Here is a 19225-nt window from a genome sequence, read left to right on the forward strand (position 1 = left end):
AGTAACTAAATAATTTTTTATTTTTTGTAAAGAAATATAGGATCGTTTAGGTCACTATTTTAATCCGAAGCTGAAAAATATTAATTTGTGGAAGTCTCTGTTGGGTGGATTTTGTTTGCACTATGGTACGGTGGCGGAGAAGAAGATACCGTGGAAAAGATACCTCCAACCCCCGGGCGACAGATTCCGTTACGGCAGCCTCCAAAATCCGGCGAGTCGCCGTCGTCGTCGTCGCCGCCTCGTATCCGTTAGCAACAACAACAGACGGAGCACCCAACCCCACGTCCCCCCCTCCTCTTCTCTCCACTCTCCGCTCTCCACGCACGCGCGCACGCACCTCACCTCATCCCCTCTCCCCCTCCCCCTCCCCCCTGCCCCGACACAGCGGCAGCGCCCGCCCCATGCCGCTGCCGCTGCACCCCTGCTGCGCCGCGGCGACGCCCGCCATGGCCACCACGGCCGGCAGCTGCAACGTGTCCTCCGCCCCGCCGCCCCGGTACCTCGGCTCCGGCCAGGGCCGGCTCCGCCTCGCTCCGGCCGCCAGCCGGCGTAACAGCCCGCTCCTCCGCTGCTCCGCGTCCGGCGGTGACGGGCCCGACAAGGTTCTTGAGAAGCGCCGGGCCGAGCTCACCGCCCGCATTTCCTCCGGCGAGTTCACCGCCCAGGGCCCCGGGTCAGTGCTCCCCGCCTAATTCCTCATCCTCTCCGCGCATTTCTTTCCCCTCGCGTAGCTCCGGTGCTGATTGGATTGGGCGCGGTGCTTGAATTGTTCTGTTCAGATGGCTCGCGCCCGTCGCGGCGAGGCTGGCCAAGCTGGGCCCGCCGGGGGAGCTCGCGGCCGGGCTGCTCACCAAGGTAGCGGGCGGCGAGCGCAGGGGCCCGGAGCTGCCGCAGGCGGTCGGGTCGCTGGCCTCCGTCGCCGGGGAGGCCTTCTTCCTGCCGCTCTACGACCTCTTCCTCACCTACGGCGGCGTCTTCCGCCTCAACTTCGGGCCCAAGGTGAGCGAGCCATCCATCGAATTGCCCACAAAATTTCAGTCTTCTGAACCCTGCCATGTTGCTAATGCTCCGCACCTTCTTTTTCATCTGCTTCCTCCAGTCTTTCCTCATCGTCTCTGATCCGGATGTAGCTAAGCATATCCTGAGGGACAACTCCAAGGCTTATTCCAAGGTTTGGTTCTGAATTTGGTCGTACTCATTTTCAAACAGTACAGAAATGTTTCAAAAGGCTTCAGAAATGAGTAGCATGATGTTTGATTCAGTCCTGGTTTGATAATGGTGGGTGCAGGGTATCCTTGCGGAGATACTGGAGTTTGTGATGGGCACAGGTCTGATCCCGGCTGATGGGGAGATCTGGCGTGTTCGACGGCGTGCCATTGTACCAGCATTACATCAGAAGGTTCTAGCTCTCTACTCACTGTCGAGGTTCTGTGGGTATTGCTTTCTTTATAGTGTAACTTTACTCACCTGAATTATGCATGGCAGTATGTTACAGCAATGATAGGTCTCTTCGGAAATGCTTCAGACCGGCTTTGCCAGAAGCTGGACAAGGCGGCATCCGACGGGGAGGATGTGGAGATGGAATCTCTCTTCTCTCGACTAACACTGGATGTCATCGGGAAGGCAGTGTTCAATTATGATTTTGATTCATTATCTTACGATAATGGAATAGTTGAGGTTATTGCTCAGATTTTGTCGTATTCCTGAGTACATTATGAAATTTAATTTGCTTATGTTTTCTGTCAACTTTACTTATTCGGTTTGCTGGTTCATCATCAGGCTGTGTATGTAACATTACGGGAAGCGGAAATGCGGAGTACATCTCCTATTCCAACTTGGGAAATACCCATATGGAAAGACATCTCCCCTCGGCAGAGGAAGGTCAATGAAGCTCTCGCACTGATAAATAATATTCTTGATGAACTAATTGCTACTTGCAAGGTAAGCCTTCTCTTATACTTTGACATTAGTAAATAGTAATTATTGTGTTTAGAAAAATCATGACACTGGGACAATTACTGCAGAGGATGGTAGATGAAGAAGATTTGCAGTTTCATGAGGAATACATGAATGAGAAAGATCCTAGTATTCTTCATTTTCTATTGGCATCTGGAGATGATGTATGGGACATCTGCACTGACAAAGTCGTTTAGATATTTTAACCTGCTGATATTCACATTGCTCCATTGTTCAATCCATCTATCTTAGGTGTCCAGCAAGCAGCTCCGTGATGATCTGATGACAATGCTCATAGCTGGCCATGAGACCTCTGCAGCAGTCTTGACTTGGACATTTTATCTTCTGTCTAAGGTGTGATACTGCCAATAACTGAAAACCCAGTGCTATAGTAGTATAGCAATGTTACATGATAATGTGTCGTTCATCATTTTTATATTCATCAAGCCATCAATATTGGTACTTATTCTCACTGTGTTATCTATTGCTAACTTGCAGTATCCGAATGTAATGTCCAAGCTCCAAGCTGAGGTAGACTTAACTTTTATGCTCAATGTGGGTTTCCATGGAGGTACACTTCTGAATCGTACGAATGCCAATTAACTTTTCTTTGCTCAATTATCCACAGGCTGATGCTGTTCTAGGAGATGGTTTACCAACACTTGATGATGTGAAGAAACTTAAATATACTACTCGAGTTATTAACGAAGTAAGTACCAAAAACTGTTGCCTTGCCACATAATGAGTTTCGTCGTTGAATGATAACATTACATTTATTGCAGTCTTTGAGACTATATCCACAGCCGCCAGTTTTAATTCGCCGCTCCCTTGAGGATGATATGCTAGGGGAGTACCCGATCGGCAAGTAAGCATTTTCCAGCAGAATTCCATCTGTTAAGTCACTAAAGAAAAGGCTAGCTTAGTCTCTAGTCAAGTGTCTACTCCTTTTGTCACAAAACCACCTTGATTACCATGGGAGTTCTACTCCTTTTGTCTTATTTGGGCTTTTCCACATCTTTTTCCCTTATTTAGATACCGTGTGAGTAACATTAGGGTGTTCCAGCATTTTCCCAGTCTTGTGCAAACTATTTACTCAACATGTTCTGTTTTCTGCTTGTACTTATGCTGTTGCTGGTAGCGAAGTTTGTTTAGTTGTTGCTGTTGGGTATTTGTATGTCTGATACTGTTTATTTATATTTAGCATTTCTATGGGAAGCTAAACTTTTCGTATTTCTGAAAATATATATTGCTCTTCTCTAGGGGAGAAGACATTTTTATATCCATCTGGAACCTTCATCGCTGCCCAAAGCATTGGGATGATGCGGATGTTTTCAATCCAGAAAGGTGGCCTTTGGACGGACCGAATCCAAATGAGACAAACCAAAAATTCAGGTTCCATCCCTATTACTGTAATAAAATGCTTTTTGGTAAACCATGTGTCACTCTAGTTAGTACTCCATCCATTCCTAAATATAAGTCTTTTTAGAGATTCCAATGAGGACTACATACGGATGTATATAGCTATATTTCTTCTTGTTTTAGAAAATGTATTTGGACAGTAGCATGGAATATAGTTAGGTGGATCTTATTGAGGGTGAACATGATGCAGAGATAAATGAGATGAATATTAAAATGCTACTCCAATGAGCAACAGGAAATCACACTTCTGATCAAACGAATCAGCAATTATTTTTCACCTTAAGATTTTACCAAAAGCAAGAAGCCGTCACACTTAACGTCCTCTGTTGCATTTTTTTATGACTGTTGTTCCTTTATGAGTGTCCCAGAAAAGATTCTTCCAGTAAACGTAGGATATTATAAAGAGAAATGTATTAGAAATTGTAACTTTTCATAGATTGGATATTACCTTAATGGGAGATACATTAATGGGGTTATATATATTGTTTAGTGTTACGGGTGATAAATTATAATGCTCAATGGGTACATTCTAAGAGTATGGACTATGTGGTATCTTCAGCTGCGATGAATCTAACAATTTGAAATATTACGGTGGGTTGGTGCAATGGCATATTGGTTGATAAAGAAGTGATGACTGTTGTTCCTTTATGGCATATTGGTGTGATGAATCTAACAAGTATCTACTAACCATATAGTAGATAAAAGTCGTCTTCTAAACATACCATTGAAACTCGAAATTAGTAATAGATAAATAAATATGCAATACAGTTACGTTCTTGTGTTTTTTAGGCTTTTGCTTCTCTGTGTCGCTATGTTCTGTTACATACATGAGCACCATTATAACGTTGTGATCCTAGTTGCCACTGTCAAACTCTTAGAGATCCATTGTGTGATTGTGGTTGCTTTCCTTCTTCAGAATAGTGGTGGCATCTGCTTGCTACACTGTTTAATTAATGCCTAACAAACCTGCTTTAAGTTATAACTCACTTGTATTCATAAAATCTTGCTGAATTTTCAGTTATTTGCCATTTGGTGGCGGGCCAAGGAAATGTGTAGGCGATATGTTTGCTACTTTTGAGGTAATCCATTTTGATTATTTAGGGTTTCAGCTGATAATATTGAAATAGCGTTTTGCCATTTCATGAATTTTGCTGGTAATTAGTAATTTGATTTAGTCGTATTAAGGCCTTCTTTCTTTCGGCTTCTTGGGATATGAGACATTTTTTTTGTGAAAACAAAGATTTGTTGCTATCCCAGCCTATGCGCTACGAGGATGCACTGCTCACAGTCATTTGTTCCTTGACTATTCGGAGAATCACTGACATTCTGCAATTTCTGTGCAGACTGTGGTGGCAACAGCAATGCTTGTCAAGCGATTTGATTTTCATATGGCTCCAGGAGCACCTCCGGTATGTTTCCCACCAGCTTTCTGATTCATCATAGCTGATAAAATATATTTATCATAGCTCTTTTGTAGGTCGAGATGACAACCGGAGCAACGATTCACACAACTAAGGGACTGAACATGACTGTTACTCGGAGGATAAAGCCACCTGTAATTCCAAACTTAGAGATGAAAATCGTTTCCGATTCAGAAGGAAGCACAAGTTCTACTGCGTCAGTGGCTGTTTCTGCTGCTAGTATTGCATCTGGAGAAGGTCAACAAGTAGAGGTGTCGACAAGTCAAGTGTGATTTATCATTTTTGATGCTCAGATTGCAATGAGATACATAATGAGTACGTTCTCATCTCAGTTATACTTGGAAATTTTAATAGTTATAGTTCCTTCACATTTGAATTGGCTATATTCTCTGGTATGGGCATTCATTGGCCTTTTCCCCTCCTTTCTCTTGCATTGTCCTACTGTAGTTTTCGTATGGCACACTTCATTTACCTGAAGTGCTCAAAGATGTTGGATGTCCAATAAATAAAGGCACTGTTTTTTCTTCAAAAAAATGAAGTGCTCAAAGGCATATAGTCCTCGGCTGTTGAGTGTCTAGGGCAAAGGAACTTCGTTTGCACTTCTTGTTGTTAATCATGAAATCATATATTTTATTTGTTAAATTATATCGTGCTATACATCTTTCGTGATAAAACTATTGTACTGCTTCTGGAAACCGTATGATATATCATCATTGTCCATGAACACACGTGGCTGCACGTAATTATATTTCATGATCAATTTATAGGCATGCCCTTTTTTAAGCATATTGCCTCCATTCCTCTTAAATATTACAATGAGTTTTTGTTTTTCTTGCCGTGGAATCTGGAAGTCATTGCTCATGGAAACATTTTCGTGTGCAGATACCAAACAGTACAGTACAGAGCAGAAGCTTCCTGGCGTGCTTCTTTACAAGGAAAAGCTCTCCTAAATGCTCCCAGGCTTATTTTTTGCGATACAGACTGCAAACACTTTTACAGACTATAGGATCTGCCTGCTACTCAAAGTACCGCGGACACACATATTTACAGATCCACAAGTACCGGGCATGGACTCCTGCATCTCTAAAACTTCAGCATGGCCTCCAACGCGCGAAGAACGTCATCGCGGGTAACTATACCTGTTAGCAGTGTTTAGAATATCCCGTTAAGCTTGAAACATACTCCAAACAATAGTCGATGTTAAGGGGATGATAGTAGTATTATATACAAGTCATTCGCTGCTGGTTTTGTCGCGTTTTCTGTTACTCACCTATTACTTGATTGTCCTGGTTTACTATCGGTAATCTGTGGATCTTCTTCCTGAGCATCAGAGCTGCGGCATCTGTTGGCATCACATGTGTGTACTGTTAATTAACTGGAAACAAATATGGAAAAAAAATTATGAGTGGAAACAACAATTACCGGTCACTGTTTTATCGCATGATAGCGTGATTGCTGGAGATGTCATCACATCTGCAATCTTCGTCTTTGGCTGTTACAACAGATAGCAACTAGATTAGCAAACACAAGATGGTGGTGCTGAGTTAGCAACTTGTATATGTGGGTGTGGTTGTGTTTTCTTTTTCTGTCTGTTTTAGTTCTTCTGTCGGGCCTGAAAGGCGGCAAAGAGTTGTGTGTAAATAAAACAGATAAAGAGAGAAGGGGGAGGAGCTGAGCTGACCCCATGTGAAGCCCTCACGTGATCGCTCTTGACGACGACCCCGACACATCGGCGGGCACTGTCGACAACCGGGAGGCCTGACACGAGCTGGAAGTGGCCTTCAACCTCCACCAGCGCCTGCTCCGCTGTGACCATCAGCACGGGCGTCGACATGGCCTCACGCAGGAGAGGCCCCCGCTGCTGCAACCAGCCAACCGAGTACAAAGTCAAGCAAGGGGTCAAGAAGAAGAAGCATCATCAAGAGAGGAGATGACAGAGACTACAAGATCAGCAGGAAGAAGAAGCATCATCAAGAGAGGAGATGAAAGAGACTACAAGATCAGCAGGAAGAAGAAGCATCAAGAGAGGAGATGAGCAGAGACCACAAGATCAGCAAGAAGAAGAACCTGATCGCCGGCATGGGATGGTTGTCGTTGTTGCTGCTGCTGCTGTGACTGGAGGTATGCGCGGAGGTCGTCGTAGCTGAGGAGGGAGAAGTTCTCGGGCCACTCCCCGGAGATGATGGCATCGGGGTTCTCGTCGAGCCCGAGCCGGAGCCCGCTCCCGTCCATGAACGTGGACGCCCGGCACTCAAAGGTCCCGCCACTGGCTCTACCTCTTCTGGCCTTACTCTTGGCCCCTTTGAACATGGAGCAGCTCTGCAAGGTATTGATGCACGCCATGGATGCTAGCTACTCTTCACTGCTTCCTTGTCTTGTGTTGTGGATGTTGTCTGACTGTGTTCTCTTGCAGATCCCAGCAGGAGGGCTCCATTTATAGCAAATGGAGCTGGAGGTGCACTCACTTGCTCCATGCCTATTGTCTGTCATTGAGCCGAGGTGGATGGGCTTGCTTGCTTGCATGGGAGGGAAGGGCTGGCCCACCAGCGAGTGAGCGACTGGTGCTGCTGAGATCCCACTTTGACTTGATGACTGATGAGTGTGCTGATAGATAAATATCTCTGAATGATCAGTGAGCTCAGTCAAGGTAGGTAGAATCATGGCAGTGAATTCCTTGGGAGAAAGAGTGGCAGAAGCTGGGTGGCTGATCATGGCGTTTTAAGTTTTAACCCCTGGCCTGGGCCTGGGGTGGTAATTCATGGAGGCTGGGGTGACGGATCTGGATGTGCACCTAACTCACAAGTTGGATCTCAGCGTTTCTTGTCATCGCCCGGAATCTCTGGTCCTCGGATGTGGATTGACGTGGAGCCATGGACACGCGGTGCTTCCCGCCGGAGCGGGGCCTGGCGGCCGGCGTGGCGCACGGGGAGTGGCCGGCGGGATTCCCGTGGGGCCCGGTCACGTGGCGCCGGATAAGGATGGAGGAGTGCCGACCCTTCCCTCCGGTACGGCTGGCGGAGAGCCGGAGGTCGACGTTGCATGCCGTTTTCTTCCGCCAACTCCGGCCAGTGGGTTGGGTTGTCGCCGTGCGTGCCGGGTCTGCTGACCTGTCGGAGCCGGAAGGGACGATGAATGAGCCCACGGTTTCGCGTGGATCAATCTGGGGCGGACAACATGCGAGCGAGGAATAGAGGAACCAGCGCTCCAAAACGGGGCCGGAAGATCATGATGCTGCGCAGAATCTCCCGTTCATGGGAATTGGGAACGATGCAGAATCAGCACGAATCTTCTTCGTTCCTGTTGCACTGGTAAAGTGCCCGTGAATTGCAACAGATGCACATCATCAGAGTTATAACTTATATAAACATCCGGTGGTAACAACTGGGATGCCTTGCCACCTCTCCTTTTCTTCTCCTCTCGCGCGACCGCGTCGTCCCCGCGGGCGACCGGCCGCGCTCCGGCGCCCCCCCTCCTCTAGAGCCCCCCCTTCCCTCCCTCCCTCCCCGCCGCCGTCGCTGGCACCCGCGGCCAGGCCTGGCCCCTGGGTTGCTGGCGGCGGCGGCCTCCTGCCCTTCCCCTCTCGGTGCTCCCCGGCGCGGGGCGGTGTGCGCCGGGGGGTGCTCTTCGGCGGCGGCGGTCCGACGTGGCGGCGGAGATCCTGGCGCGGCGTGGGTGGACGACTGGGCGACGGCGTCGCCGTTGGCGGCGGGGCGGCGCGGCGGCGCGGCCTGAACCAGCCCGCTCGGCCCAGATCTGGGCCCTTCGGGCCCCATCTGGGTTTGGGCGGGCCGGCGGCGGGACGGGCCGGCGGCGTGGCCTCCAGGAGGCGGGAGAGCGGCGTTGACGACTGGGAGTGGGCGGCGCAGGTGCCGGCTTGCTGCAACATGGCCGGCGGGGCTTTGCGGGTCCGTTGTGGACCTGGCCGGGCCAGGGGTGGCCCGGTGTGCCCTGCTGCCACGTCCGGTCGGCGACCACGACGTCGCCGGGGGCTCGGGCCTCCCGCACGTCGGCGGGGGAGGTGGTTCCCTCCCGCTTGGCTTCTGTGTGGTTCCTCCCGTCGCTTGGCGCTTCTTTCCGGCCTCCTTGGCCTCGTGATGGTGTTCGCAGCGGGGCGGCGTGGATGTGTCCAAGACCGTGGTGGCGCGTGCTTGCGGGTGGCTTGATGGTTGGATGGCCCCGGTTCGAGTGGGTAGCGATGCTTGGGGATGTGGGAGAAATCTTTGCCGGTTCTTCCGGCTCCGACGCGGTGACACCTGAGGGTGCCATCATTCCTTCTTGAAGGGCGTCGGCGCTACCCATCACCTGCTCCCCTCCGTATGCCAGGGGAAACCCTAGGACTCGTCCGGGCAGCAGCGTCGTTGGCGTCGCATTCCTTCTTGGAGGTGCTGCTTGGTATGCGGCGGGCCGGTGCCATGGCGTGTGGTGGGACGAAGGTGGAGGGCGCAGCGGTGGCGGATCATTTGTGCTTGCCGAGCTGCCGTTGTTGGCTTTTATTTCTTCTTTTTCCCTTTTGGGCTTGTTGTGCCGTTCGCCCCGGCAGTTACCCTGTGATCGTGTGTCTGGTGCTTTATAATATAAAGCGGGGGGAAACCCTTTTTCGGTATATAAACATCCAACTCGCAAAAAAGCCATTTACATCTATCTATATCTGTACCAATATATAAAAAGATCCTAATCTCGGCCATCAAATCATGTCAATCAAACGACCTAGGCTGCTTCAATATCGAGCGTTCAACACGTTTAACATGCATTTAATTTCATAATGACATGTGCATCTGTTAGAATACATATTAAATAATATCCTACTTAATATCCTACTTAATATCGAGTGCTAATTACATGATGACATGCAAATAATATCCTACTTAATATCCGCATGCACTTAATATACTTTTAAATTAACCTGCATTGCACGTACACATTTTTCCTTTTTTTTTGAGAATCAAATGCATTACACGTACACATTGACTAGTAACCACAATCATCGGAAAAATATACATATTTTTTGTTTTTAATTACTAATAAAAAATTATATTTATATTTACACCTTTTATTATTACAAATATTTTTTAGTACTTTATTTTGTTCCCTGGATAACTACCTTAAATATATAAAGTTTATAAAATCAAAAAGTATAGTGGTCTAGAATACGCTATATTGCACAATAAAATACAAATGTGGTGGTCTAGAATGAGAGCGGTGTTTTATAGGACGGGCTCCACGTAGACCATTTTACAATTTTTGTAGAAATTTCAAAGAATATGTTTTTGTACAAATACATGTACATGTTCTCTAAGTATGTGTAAATCATTAAAATGATATGATTATTTGCATGATACAAAAAAAGAAAAAATCTAGCCTAAAATACAACAAAGAAAAAGCCCCTTTTAATCTATGTATTTTTCTTTGTTTTTGTACATCACATATGAAGATATATGTTCATGAAATTTTGTACATATATACTTACATTTATTTATTTCTCAGACTTTTTAAGATGTAGAAACTATATTTTCTCTGGAAAAAGAATACCAAGCTCCCTGGAGCCTAGTCACCATATGCACTTTTCACGTCTAGAATAACAAACACTGATAGGACACGATAGGGCTATTAATAAATATAAATATAGGTAATCACATCTTGATTTTTGTACAATTTGCTAAGGCCGGTCACAATGGGAAGGAAATTAGGAGTAACATCACACACTCCAATACAACTTTGCTTATGTGACACATATTTAATAAAAAGAGATGTGCTTGTGGTAACTAGCTAAGTTATCGGAACATCACACACTCCAAGAAACAATGAGTCTATAACCTAATAAATACATCTTTGCATGGCACTACATAGATGTTCCTATCCATTATGGAGGTAGTAACATAGTCTAGGGAAGTGTGTAAGTTACTAGCTTATGTTCTTGCCCATTGTGACCAGCCTAATAGAACCTTTTTAATCATTTTTTGCTTCAACATGAAAGCATTTATTTCATTTCTAAAATATTAGCCTCCCTTTGAGCCATTTGATAGGATTTGAAGTAGGACGCCGCTAACTGCCACACGTGTGGCATATACGACATGTGCCCACACATTGTGTGTGGTGTGAACAGGAGACAACCCATACGGGCTGTGTGTGGGCTGATATTGGAATTGCCCACACGTGTGGGCGCAGCTACTTCGTGCCACACGCCCAACAAGTACTACTCATCTTCACCCCGTGCGTGTGGCACGAAGCAAAAATGTTCACATGTCCTGACGCAGCTACGTTAGGTACCCCGCGGGATGACTATTTAGTTGCCATCCTGGTTGGCAGATGTAGTTATCCGAGATGACAAGTGTAGTTGTAAAAGCATGACAACTCTATTTGTTTTGGTTAATTATAGTTGTCATGTCTGATTTATGGTAGTTGTCGCGTGTAATCAAACCGTAGTTGCCGTGTGTGATTAACTACTTGCCACATATGGTCAAAACAGTAGTTGCCATGTGTGTTTACCTAGTTGCCACGTGTGGTCCAACCATAGTTGACATGTATTGTTAATCACAGTTGCCATGTGTGTTTATCTGGTTGCCACGTACGCGCAACTGCAGTTGCCGTGTAGCAAAGAATCACAGTTGCCATGTGTGTGTACCAAGTTGCCACGTTCGCGTAACTGCAATTGCCGTGTAACAGAGAATCACAGTTGCCGTGTGTGTACCAAGTTGCCACGTTCGCGTAACTGCAGTTGCCGTCCACAACATAAGAGTGTCGTGTGGGCGAAAAGCAGTTCACCCACACGCGCATGACCTAGGTGGTGGCTGTGTGGGCAGAAACTAGTTCGCCCACACAACGCAGCTGGCAAACAGCGTGGTGCGGGCGTGTGGGAAAATTTTCCAACGCCCACACACCAGCCCCATCCTACGTGGCACAAAAAATCAACCTTTTCGTGCCAAGATTCATGCAAAAGGCACTGGACGACGATCCAGACGTGTGGGCGAGTTGGAGAACGCCTACACGTGTGGGCCTTAGACTTTTCGTTGAAGCATTGTCATCCTGACATTACTCCACATTTAACATGAACACATTTTTTTCACGTCCGGTCTAAGTCAAAACAATGAACCTATTTGATGAAAATTCAACTACTTAGTTGACATCCATGATGTCGCACCGGGCAATGAAATAGCCATACTTTAGATTGACCAATCTTTCATGGGCATCTTCTTTTACAAACTTGTCGTAGCCTCAACAAGGATCACGCTTGGAGAAAGGAGATGAGGAGGGGAAGGTACATGTGCTTCCGCCGCAGTCGGTCTTGATTAAATTTATGGTCAAAATTAAAGTACGGAAATAGAGAAAACACTATATTTCAAAATGAATGGAGTACTATATAGTACTTATCTAGCACTAGATACATCCATTTGAGCGACAAATAATTCCAGACATAACAAGTATTATTTTTCGTTTCCAAAGTTCATTCTAAAAAGCTTCCAGTTGACTAGAACAATTTATTTTAACAAAAGAACCTAAAAAAAACTGGGCTGATCTAAAACAATTTGGTTCGGCCCTAACAATTCCGGGGGTTTCTCTGGTCGCCATCAGCGCCGCCGCCGACCTCCTCGTCGTCGCCGGCCGTCACGATTCGCCTTACCGCACGCGCGCCCGATCCCTGAAATTCTCGACGGGGACAAACCGAAGTATCCTTCCGTCAATGGAAGCAGCAGCTCCGTCCGCCGCACTGAGGGTCTACGGGCCGAGCAACTTCAGGGACGACGAGCTCGTCTTCAACAGCGGGGAGATAGGGAGGCTAGAGTCGGAGCTTCGCGCCAAGATCGAGAGCTGCTACGGGCGGGTGAGGCAGCTCCCCGGGGTCCTCGACGCCGGCTTCTGCTTCGGCCTCCTGGACCCCGTTTCCAACATCGTCGCCGGCGCCTCCATCGCCCGCGCCGCCGTCGAAGCCAAGGAGGAGGAGGAGGAGGAGGAGCGTTCTCTCCCGGGGGCGCGGCTGGGCGAGCCAGATCTGATCGGGGACATGAACCGGCGGTCGTTCCACGGCCTCGTCGACTTCCTGACCGCCCTCTTCCCGCACCTCACCAACGCCATGGCCCGGCTGGATCCCCTCGTCGCCGCCCTCCTCATCGTCAAGCGCCGCGGCATGGAGCGGAGCTTCGGCTTCGCGTCCGACACCACCGCGGCCGCCGTCGAGACTGCCCTCAGATGCGCCGCGGCCTCCGCCCAGCACCCCAATCCCAGCCAGTTCGCGCTAGGGTGGAAGTTGCTTTCGCATTCCGAACTCAACAATGTCGCCGCCGTGCTGCCATCGTCGGCCAACTCCGATTACTCTGACGAGTCCTTTGCCGCTGCCATTGCCATGGTAGATGATGTTCTGCTCAAGAAACAGCCTCAGCCCACCTCAGTTTTAAGCCTGGAGAAATCATGGGAGCTTGCCTCTGCTCGCCTCCGCAACCTCGGTCCAGACCTGTCTCCCATCGTCTTAGAGAAGAAGGTGTTTCTTGAGCGGGCAGCCGTCTGGCGTATGCTCCTCACCACCATCCATGGATACTATCTTCAGGCACTGGCCAGGCTGCCCAAGGACAAGCTGCAGTCTCACTACCACCACAGCTTGCTTCAGGCCGGGCACTGCTACGGCCCGCTGGATCCTGTCGGCAACATCATCCTCAACACCATCTGGTATAGCCGAGCCTACCCTCCAGCGAAGAATGTCGAGATATCGGCGATCAGCACCAGAGGCCTTCTGCGGATCGCTGTCCGGTCCTTATATGGTCTTGTCTCCTTTCTCTGCACCCGGTGTGCCGCGACACACCTCACGCCTGATGAAGCAATTCGACGACTGCAGGCTGTCGCTGCTGATCTCCGACTCGCTGATCCCAACCTCCTCCTTGATGATGATAAGAACGATGATGATATGGTGGTATCTGCCACTGTCGAACAAGCCTACACTGCTGCGGCTGCAGCGGCTCGACACCCTGAGCCTCATCACCAGGTAGAGCTTCTCAGGCCATGTAATTCAGTGTTGCGGATGGCCTCCGACCGTCTCAAAGGTGATGCCATGCTCCCCCATGAGGATGCTGAGCACCTCTCTGAATCCATGAGGATGCTGAGCATGTTATTATCAGAACACCAGCAGCAGCCAGAAACAAAGATCAAGGTTCTAGACCGGTGGGCACACATAAGGGTGCAACATCGGATTAACAAGTTCTGGGACCAGCATGCTAGGCTCGTCGGAATGGCGAAATCTGCAATGGACTCATACAGCAATGAACTTGGGGTTGGTTTCCTTCTCTTTAAGACTTTGCTCTCTCTGCAAAACAATCCATGTTTCCAGTTAACCTTTCTTTTGTGTCTTACTGATGATTCAAGGTACCCAGTTACAAGCTCCATGTTATCTGCGGTGCCAATGAGTATGTTGATGGTCCTGTGTGCACAAGGCCTGGCAAAGGCTACTACCGTTGCTCCCACATCAACTTCCTTGCTGCCCAATCTGCTGCTACACCTCCGACGCTCTTCTTTGCTGAATGTGCCAATGATGGCACAGAGGTACGCTTGTGCTGCCCTGTGCGTGTGCTGCCTCCAGGCACTGGTATGTCGCTGTTTTGCCCTTGCTATTAATGTTCTCCACCAATCAGATATATAGTTCCCTTTCTTGTATCAAGCTGATAAGTTAGGCAGGTATGTACACTACGAGTAATGATTCATTCTGCGCCAGAGGCGGGAGAATCGTCCTGACAGATAACTGAACACAATGGATAATTACTGAAGTGAGTAGTTAGAAGTTGAAAAAAATCAAGAAAATGCCAAAAGGCAAGATGTCTAACCAAAAATAGTACCAACTCTGTTTCCACATGCCGGAGCCTCTGGAGGTTCAAAACAGAGCAAAGCAAATAATGGAATAACAGACGCTCAGTTCAGCGGTCAAGTTCAGTAATGGTAGATAATTATAAAAGGTGAAAACCAAGCTTTAGCACCCGAGCTCTTGCCCTGGTCCTATTTTTGACGGAAGAAAATAATCATGTTCATACATATTCATACTAGGTGATCCCATTGGGATCTGCAAGACAATGCCAGCTGAAAAATCTGAAGTATCCTTTCTTTCTGAAGACAGACTATCACTACTGCACCTTATGTGAACTTTGTTTCTAGAAGATCAATTTCTAGAAGAAAGCCACCGTCAAGCACTGTATTATGTACACACCATAGGTATTATAAGTCGTCATCCCTATAAAGTACTGTTATGTGTTGTGTGACACCACATGTTTTAGCTCATCCTCTGTACAGCATGAGGTTTCCGATTCAGTCACCAAGCAGCATAGGCTTCTTTATAAGATACCACCTTCAGAATACACCTTTAACAAGGTGTTCAATGAACTCTGCAAGTGTAAGTATATTTCAGTCTTATAGGACGACAATATTAGCAGCTCTATCATCATCCAATGAAAGCTGCTACCCACTCCCCAACCATCTATGCCGCTCACGGCTCGCCCCTTGCTCCCTGAGCGCCATGAATTATAAAGATTTTCTGACACAAACAGTGTAGAAAGGCTCTCTGTATAGGTAAATTTCTGTTCACTCTACCATCCAAAACTAACTATAAATAACATGATGTCTCTGTATGTTTGCATGGCAGAACAAGTCCGTTGCATGTACTGTGAGTACCATGGGTGTAGGATTGTACACCCAACAAGGGAGAGTTTCCGTGGGCGCGACATTGAGTTTGAGAAGATGCTGTGTGGAGTGTATTCACAGTCATTCACCAACAATGGGATCATCGCACACAGCCGCGAGGTAAGTGGCTGTGTTGGTGCTGTGGTTGACGACTGCATCTACGACGTCTACCGACTTGACGATACACCTATAAAGGCAGAGGACTTTGTACGCATGTCAGATGCTAATGTGGTGTTTGACTGATTCAAGAGCTCGTGCCATTTGCCAATGCAAGCAGCAAAGGTGAGCTGCATGCATGATGATGCCAGCCTTTGTATTTGCTTGCTAGCTAGAGAGACAGAGAAAATTAACCACCACTTCAGTTAGTGCCATGCGAAATGCTGCTTGCGGTTCATCAAGGGATGCCTTGTGTTGTTTTTGTATCAGGTTCCCGCTTCTTTGCTGAGATATTTTTTGTAGATGTATGGTTTCTGCATGCCAAAGTTTTTGACCTGTTGGTGTAATCAGAATAGATTGGTCCAAGAAAGTTGCATGGGTCCTTCTTTATACTATGATCACACCCGTGCGTATTCGAGAAAAGAAAAGATGCGTGGGTCTTTTGCTGTCATGCAAAAATTACTCACTGGCTATATACTGATATACTTCCTCCGTAACTTAATATATGACTTTTTTTGACACTGTCATACTGTAAAAAAATGTCGTGTATTAAATTATGGAGGGAGTACGTGCTTTATGTTCATCTGCAGTGTTACTATGCAGTCTAATTCGAGTGTCGGGGAGAAGTTGCAATTTCTTGTCAAGGTAAAGAAACAAAAAGCAGAGAAAGTTCATGTCTCAAGTTTGGTGTCTAGCTGGTGCGCTCGCTTAAGCTCTTGTGAGCCAGAAGACCTATTAGGCAAGTCCTTGCGAAATAATTTTGATAGAGAGAAAAAGTGGCACGCCGCCGTCTTTAGAGAAGAGAAGCATGAGCGGGTGACCTGATCTTTACAGCGTAGGATTGATGAATGAAGGGATAATTGTCGCTCCCTCTTCATGGTGTAGGATCGATGAATGGAGGGATAACTATCGCCCCCTCTTCACGACGTAGGATCCAGTGGCGGAGCTATGTGTATTACTGCAGGTGCCATGCCCCCCCCCCTCCCCCCAGCTCTTGGACTTTTTGTGAAGAAACTTTGTATTTGGGTGCCATAAATTGAGAGAAATGTAGTTTTTGACCCCTTAAAAAAATATTTGGTCATTTGCCCCTCAGTCATCTGTCGCTAGCTCCGCCACTGGTAGGATCGATGAATGGAGGGATAACTAGTTGCAAGTTGCCAAAAAAAGAGATGGTGGCCCAGCGAGGAGGATGCCAACCATAGCATGCAATCCGAGTTCAAGAGGTGGAGCACGGGATAGATGCAATCTTTGCAAGGGAAATCATGAACACTAACCCACACAACCACACAAATTATGAGCAACTCCACATGGAATCATGAGAATAAAGGTAGCAATAAGTCTCCAATCTCACGATGAGTCTTATGCCTTTGTCTATTAATAGAAATACCAAAAGTCCTCTATGAATGAATGCACTAATCTATTTATATTGGGGACACCCCTCCAATATGTGTGAAAGCAAACTAGCTTCGAGAACCAACGTAGGTGTGAAAACCGAACTAGCTTAGAGCATCTCTAGCCGCGCCCCAAACAGCCCCCATGCCACTTTTTTGGCGCAAAACGCCCCATTCGCGCCCACAGGACGTCGAAAAGCGCAGGTTCGGCCCGTTTTTGGGCCCGGCGGTCGCAGGCCAAACCCGGCGCACTGGGGGGCGATCGGGGGCTCCGGCACAAGGGAAAAGCGCGGTTGGCCCACACCGTCAGGTGAAAAGTCAAGTTTTTCTTCCCCGACTTGCCTCCCACCCCCCCGCGCACTCGGCCGTCACTAGCTGTATCCTGGCGCCGCCCGCCGCCCTTCACCGCTAGATAGCCAATCCTTGCCGGAAAAATAGCAGAGGTTCGCTGAGGCAGCCCTTCCACCAGCAGCTGGGCGTTTTCGGCCGCCGTTTCTGGCCGCGGAGGGGCAGTTTAGCGGCAAGTACACGCCCGCCGGGCGCAAAGTGTTCGGCGATTTGCCTGCCTCGGCGATGGACTCAGATGACGAGGAAGCGCCCGCCGCGCTGCTGGAGGAGGAAGCCGAGGCCGACGTCCAGGAAGAAGAGCATCTCATGGTGCTCGCCGCCCTCGCCCAGCTGCTGGCGAGCAATGAAAAGCCGCAGCGAGGTGGCTCGGCGCCGGAGCGGGTGAAAGCAAAGAACCGACATCGTCTCGAAGGCTACTGCATCACTACTAGGGAAAAGCCTATACACAAAATCTTACCAGCAGCGCGCTTTAAAATCAGGCGCTGCTGCTAAGTAGCAGTAGCGCGGGCTATAGAAACTCGCTGCTAAAACAAGTTTATCAGTAGCGCATGCACTCCAAGAAGCGCTACTGCTAAAATTCCCACGACGCCGCCGCGAGGCCAATTATAGCAGCAGCGCGTTAAACTAAACAGCGCTACTGCTACGAAACTCAGGCAATAATCGCTACTGCTAAATTAACTACAAAAATTTAGTCCCACCTCGCTCCGTGAAAAGAGTTTTACCCACCTTAAATATGTTTCTTCTACAACTTTCACAAGCACTTGGTCTTCATTGAACTCTATGTGTAGGATCTGTGGCCGCAATAGGAATCCTCGCCAGTTCTTAAACCAACCGGCGAGGATTCCTATTGACAAATCAGATTATACACAAAAAGACCATTGATGATCAATGTATTTTTTATGTCTATGTCTATTTTTACATACTGACACATAACAGTAGCGCGTTCACGACGAAAGGCGCTACTGATAGGTCGTTTAGCAGTAGCGCATTTCCCTATAGCGCGCTACTGCTATGCCATTCCATCTCCCCCACTCACTAGCCTCATCCACAGATCACACTCACACACACTCACTCGGTCTCCTCCTCACCCCCCGCGCCGCCTGTCATCCCCCGTCGCCCCTCCCCCGATCTGCACCGCTGTCGCCTCATCCTCCTCGCTGGACTCGGTACCGGCCTCCTCCTCCGTCCTCCCTCCACTCGCCACTGGCGGCCCCTCCTCGCTCCGCCTTCCTCCTTGATCCGTCCTTCCTCCACTCGCCGCCGGCCGGCCCCTCCTCGCTCCGCCTTCCTTCTCCGTCCTACTATCTTCTCCCTCCTCGAGTCGCCCCTCCTTGTCCCTCCTCCCTGATACATTTTGATTTAGTAGGCTTTCATATGTAACATTTTGATTTAGTTGATATGATTCAGTTGATTTAGTAGGCTAGTTGATTTAGTTGATTTAGTAGGCTAGTTGATTTAGTTGATTTAGAACATTTTGATTTAGTTTATTTAGTAGGCTAGTTGATTTAGTAGGCTAGTTGATTTAGAACATTTTGATTTAGTTGATTTAGTATGCCAGTGGATTTAGTATGCTAGTTGATTTAGTTGATTTAGTATGCTCGATTTAGTTTTTTTGTAATAAGTTATTTTTTGGCAAAATGTAGGTGCCACTTTAGTTAAATTTGCCACTTGTTTGTTTAAACAATTATCTTAGGCAATAGGGGCCAAATTAGGATTATAATTGTCCATAAAATTGTTTCTCGCGGAAGAACCAAAAATATCACATGCTACTGTTTTTCTTTCCTATGAAGTGAATCGTTAATCCTTTGCTCATATTGCTTTAGGAAAATGGCGCCACCACCAGCACCACTATGTCGACTGTGCAAGTCAAGGTGTGCCAGCAGC

General features: G+C 47.7%; 3 protein-coding genes across 4 annotated transcripts; 2 read left to right on the forward strand and 1 right to left on the reverse strand.

Moving 5' to 3' along the window:
* Window positions 1–209: 209 nt before the first annotated feature.
* LOC123128994 (protein LUTEIN DEFICIENT 5, chloroplastic) lies at window positions 210–6044 on the forward strand. Its single transcript, XM_044549121.1, has 16 exons — window positions 210–673; window positions 780–999; window positions 1100–1171; window positions 1289–1399; window positions 1486–1677; window positions 1780–1941; window positions 2025–2120; window positions 2209–2310; window positions 2455–2487; window positions 2585–2665; window positions 2739–2821; window positions 3217–3348; window positions 4394–4454; window positions 4719–4784; window positions 4853–5111; window positions 5679–6044. Exons 1-15 carry the CDS (start codon window positions 402–404, stop codon window positions 5066–5068), a joined length of 1899 nt encoding a protein of 632 aa, XP_044405056.1. The 5' UTR covers window positions 210–401; the 3' UTR covers window positions 5069–5111; window positions 5679–6044.
* LOC123128995 (magnesium transporter MgtE) lies at window positions 5651–7248 on the reverse strand. Of its 2 annotated transcripts, none has more exons than XM_044549122.1 (5): window positions 6864–7248; window positions 6478–6657; window positions 6219–6288; window positions 6067–6138; window positions 5651–5935 (listed from the first exon to the last, which is right to left on the reverse strand). In XM_044549122.1, the coding sequence occupies exons 1-5, from the start codon at window positions 7137–7139 to the stop codon at window positions 5880–5882; spliced, it is 654 nt and encodes a 217-aa protein (XP_044405057.1). In that variant the 5' UTR covers window positions 7140–7248; the 3' UTR covers window positions 5651–5879. The 2 variants fall into 2 exon arrangements, with proteins under 2 accessions (XP_044405057.1, XP_044405058.1); XM_044549123.1 differs by having other exon boundaries at window positions 6496–6657; window positions 6864–7216.
* A 5050-nt stretch (window positions 7249–12298) lies between these two features.
* Window positions 12299–15972, forward strand: LOC123128996 (uncharacterized). Its single transcript, XM_044549124.1, has 3 exons — window positions 12299–14052; window positions 14145–14364; window positions 15409–15972. Exons 1-3 carry the CDS (start codon window positions 12475–12477, stop codon window positions 15687–15689), a joined length of 2079 nt encoding a protein of 692 aa, XP_044405059.1. The 5' UTR covers window positions 12299–12474; the 3' UTR covers window positions 15690–15972.
* Window positions 15973–19225: the final 3253 nt, after the last annotated feature.

Source organism: Triticum aestivum, chromosome 6A (genome assembly GCF_018294505.1).
Source record: "Triticum aestivum cultivar Chinese Spring chromosome 6A, IWGSC CS RefSeq v2.1, whole genome shotgun sequence".
Taxonomy (NCBI): Eukaryota; Viridiplantae; Streptophyta; class Magnoliopsida; order Poales; family Poaceae; genus Triticum; species Triticum aestivum.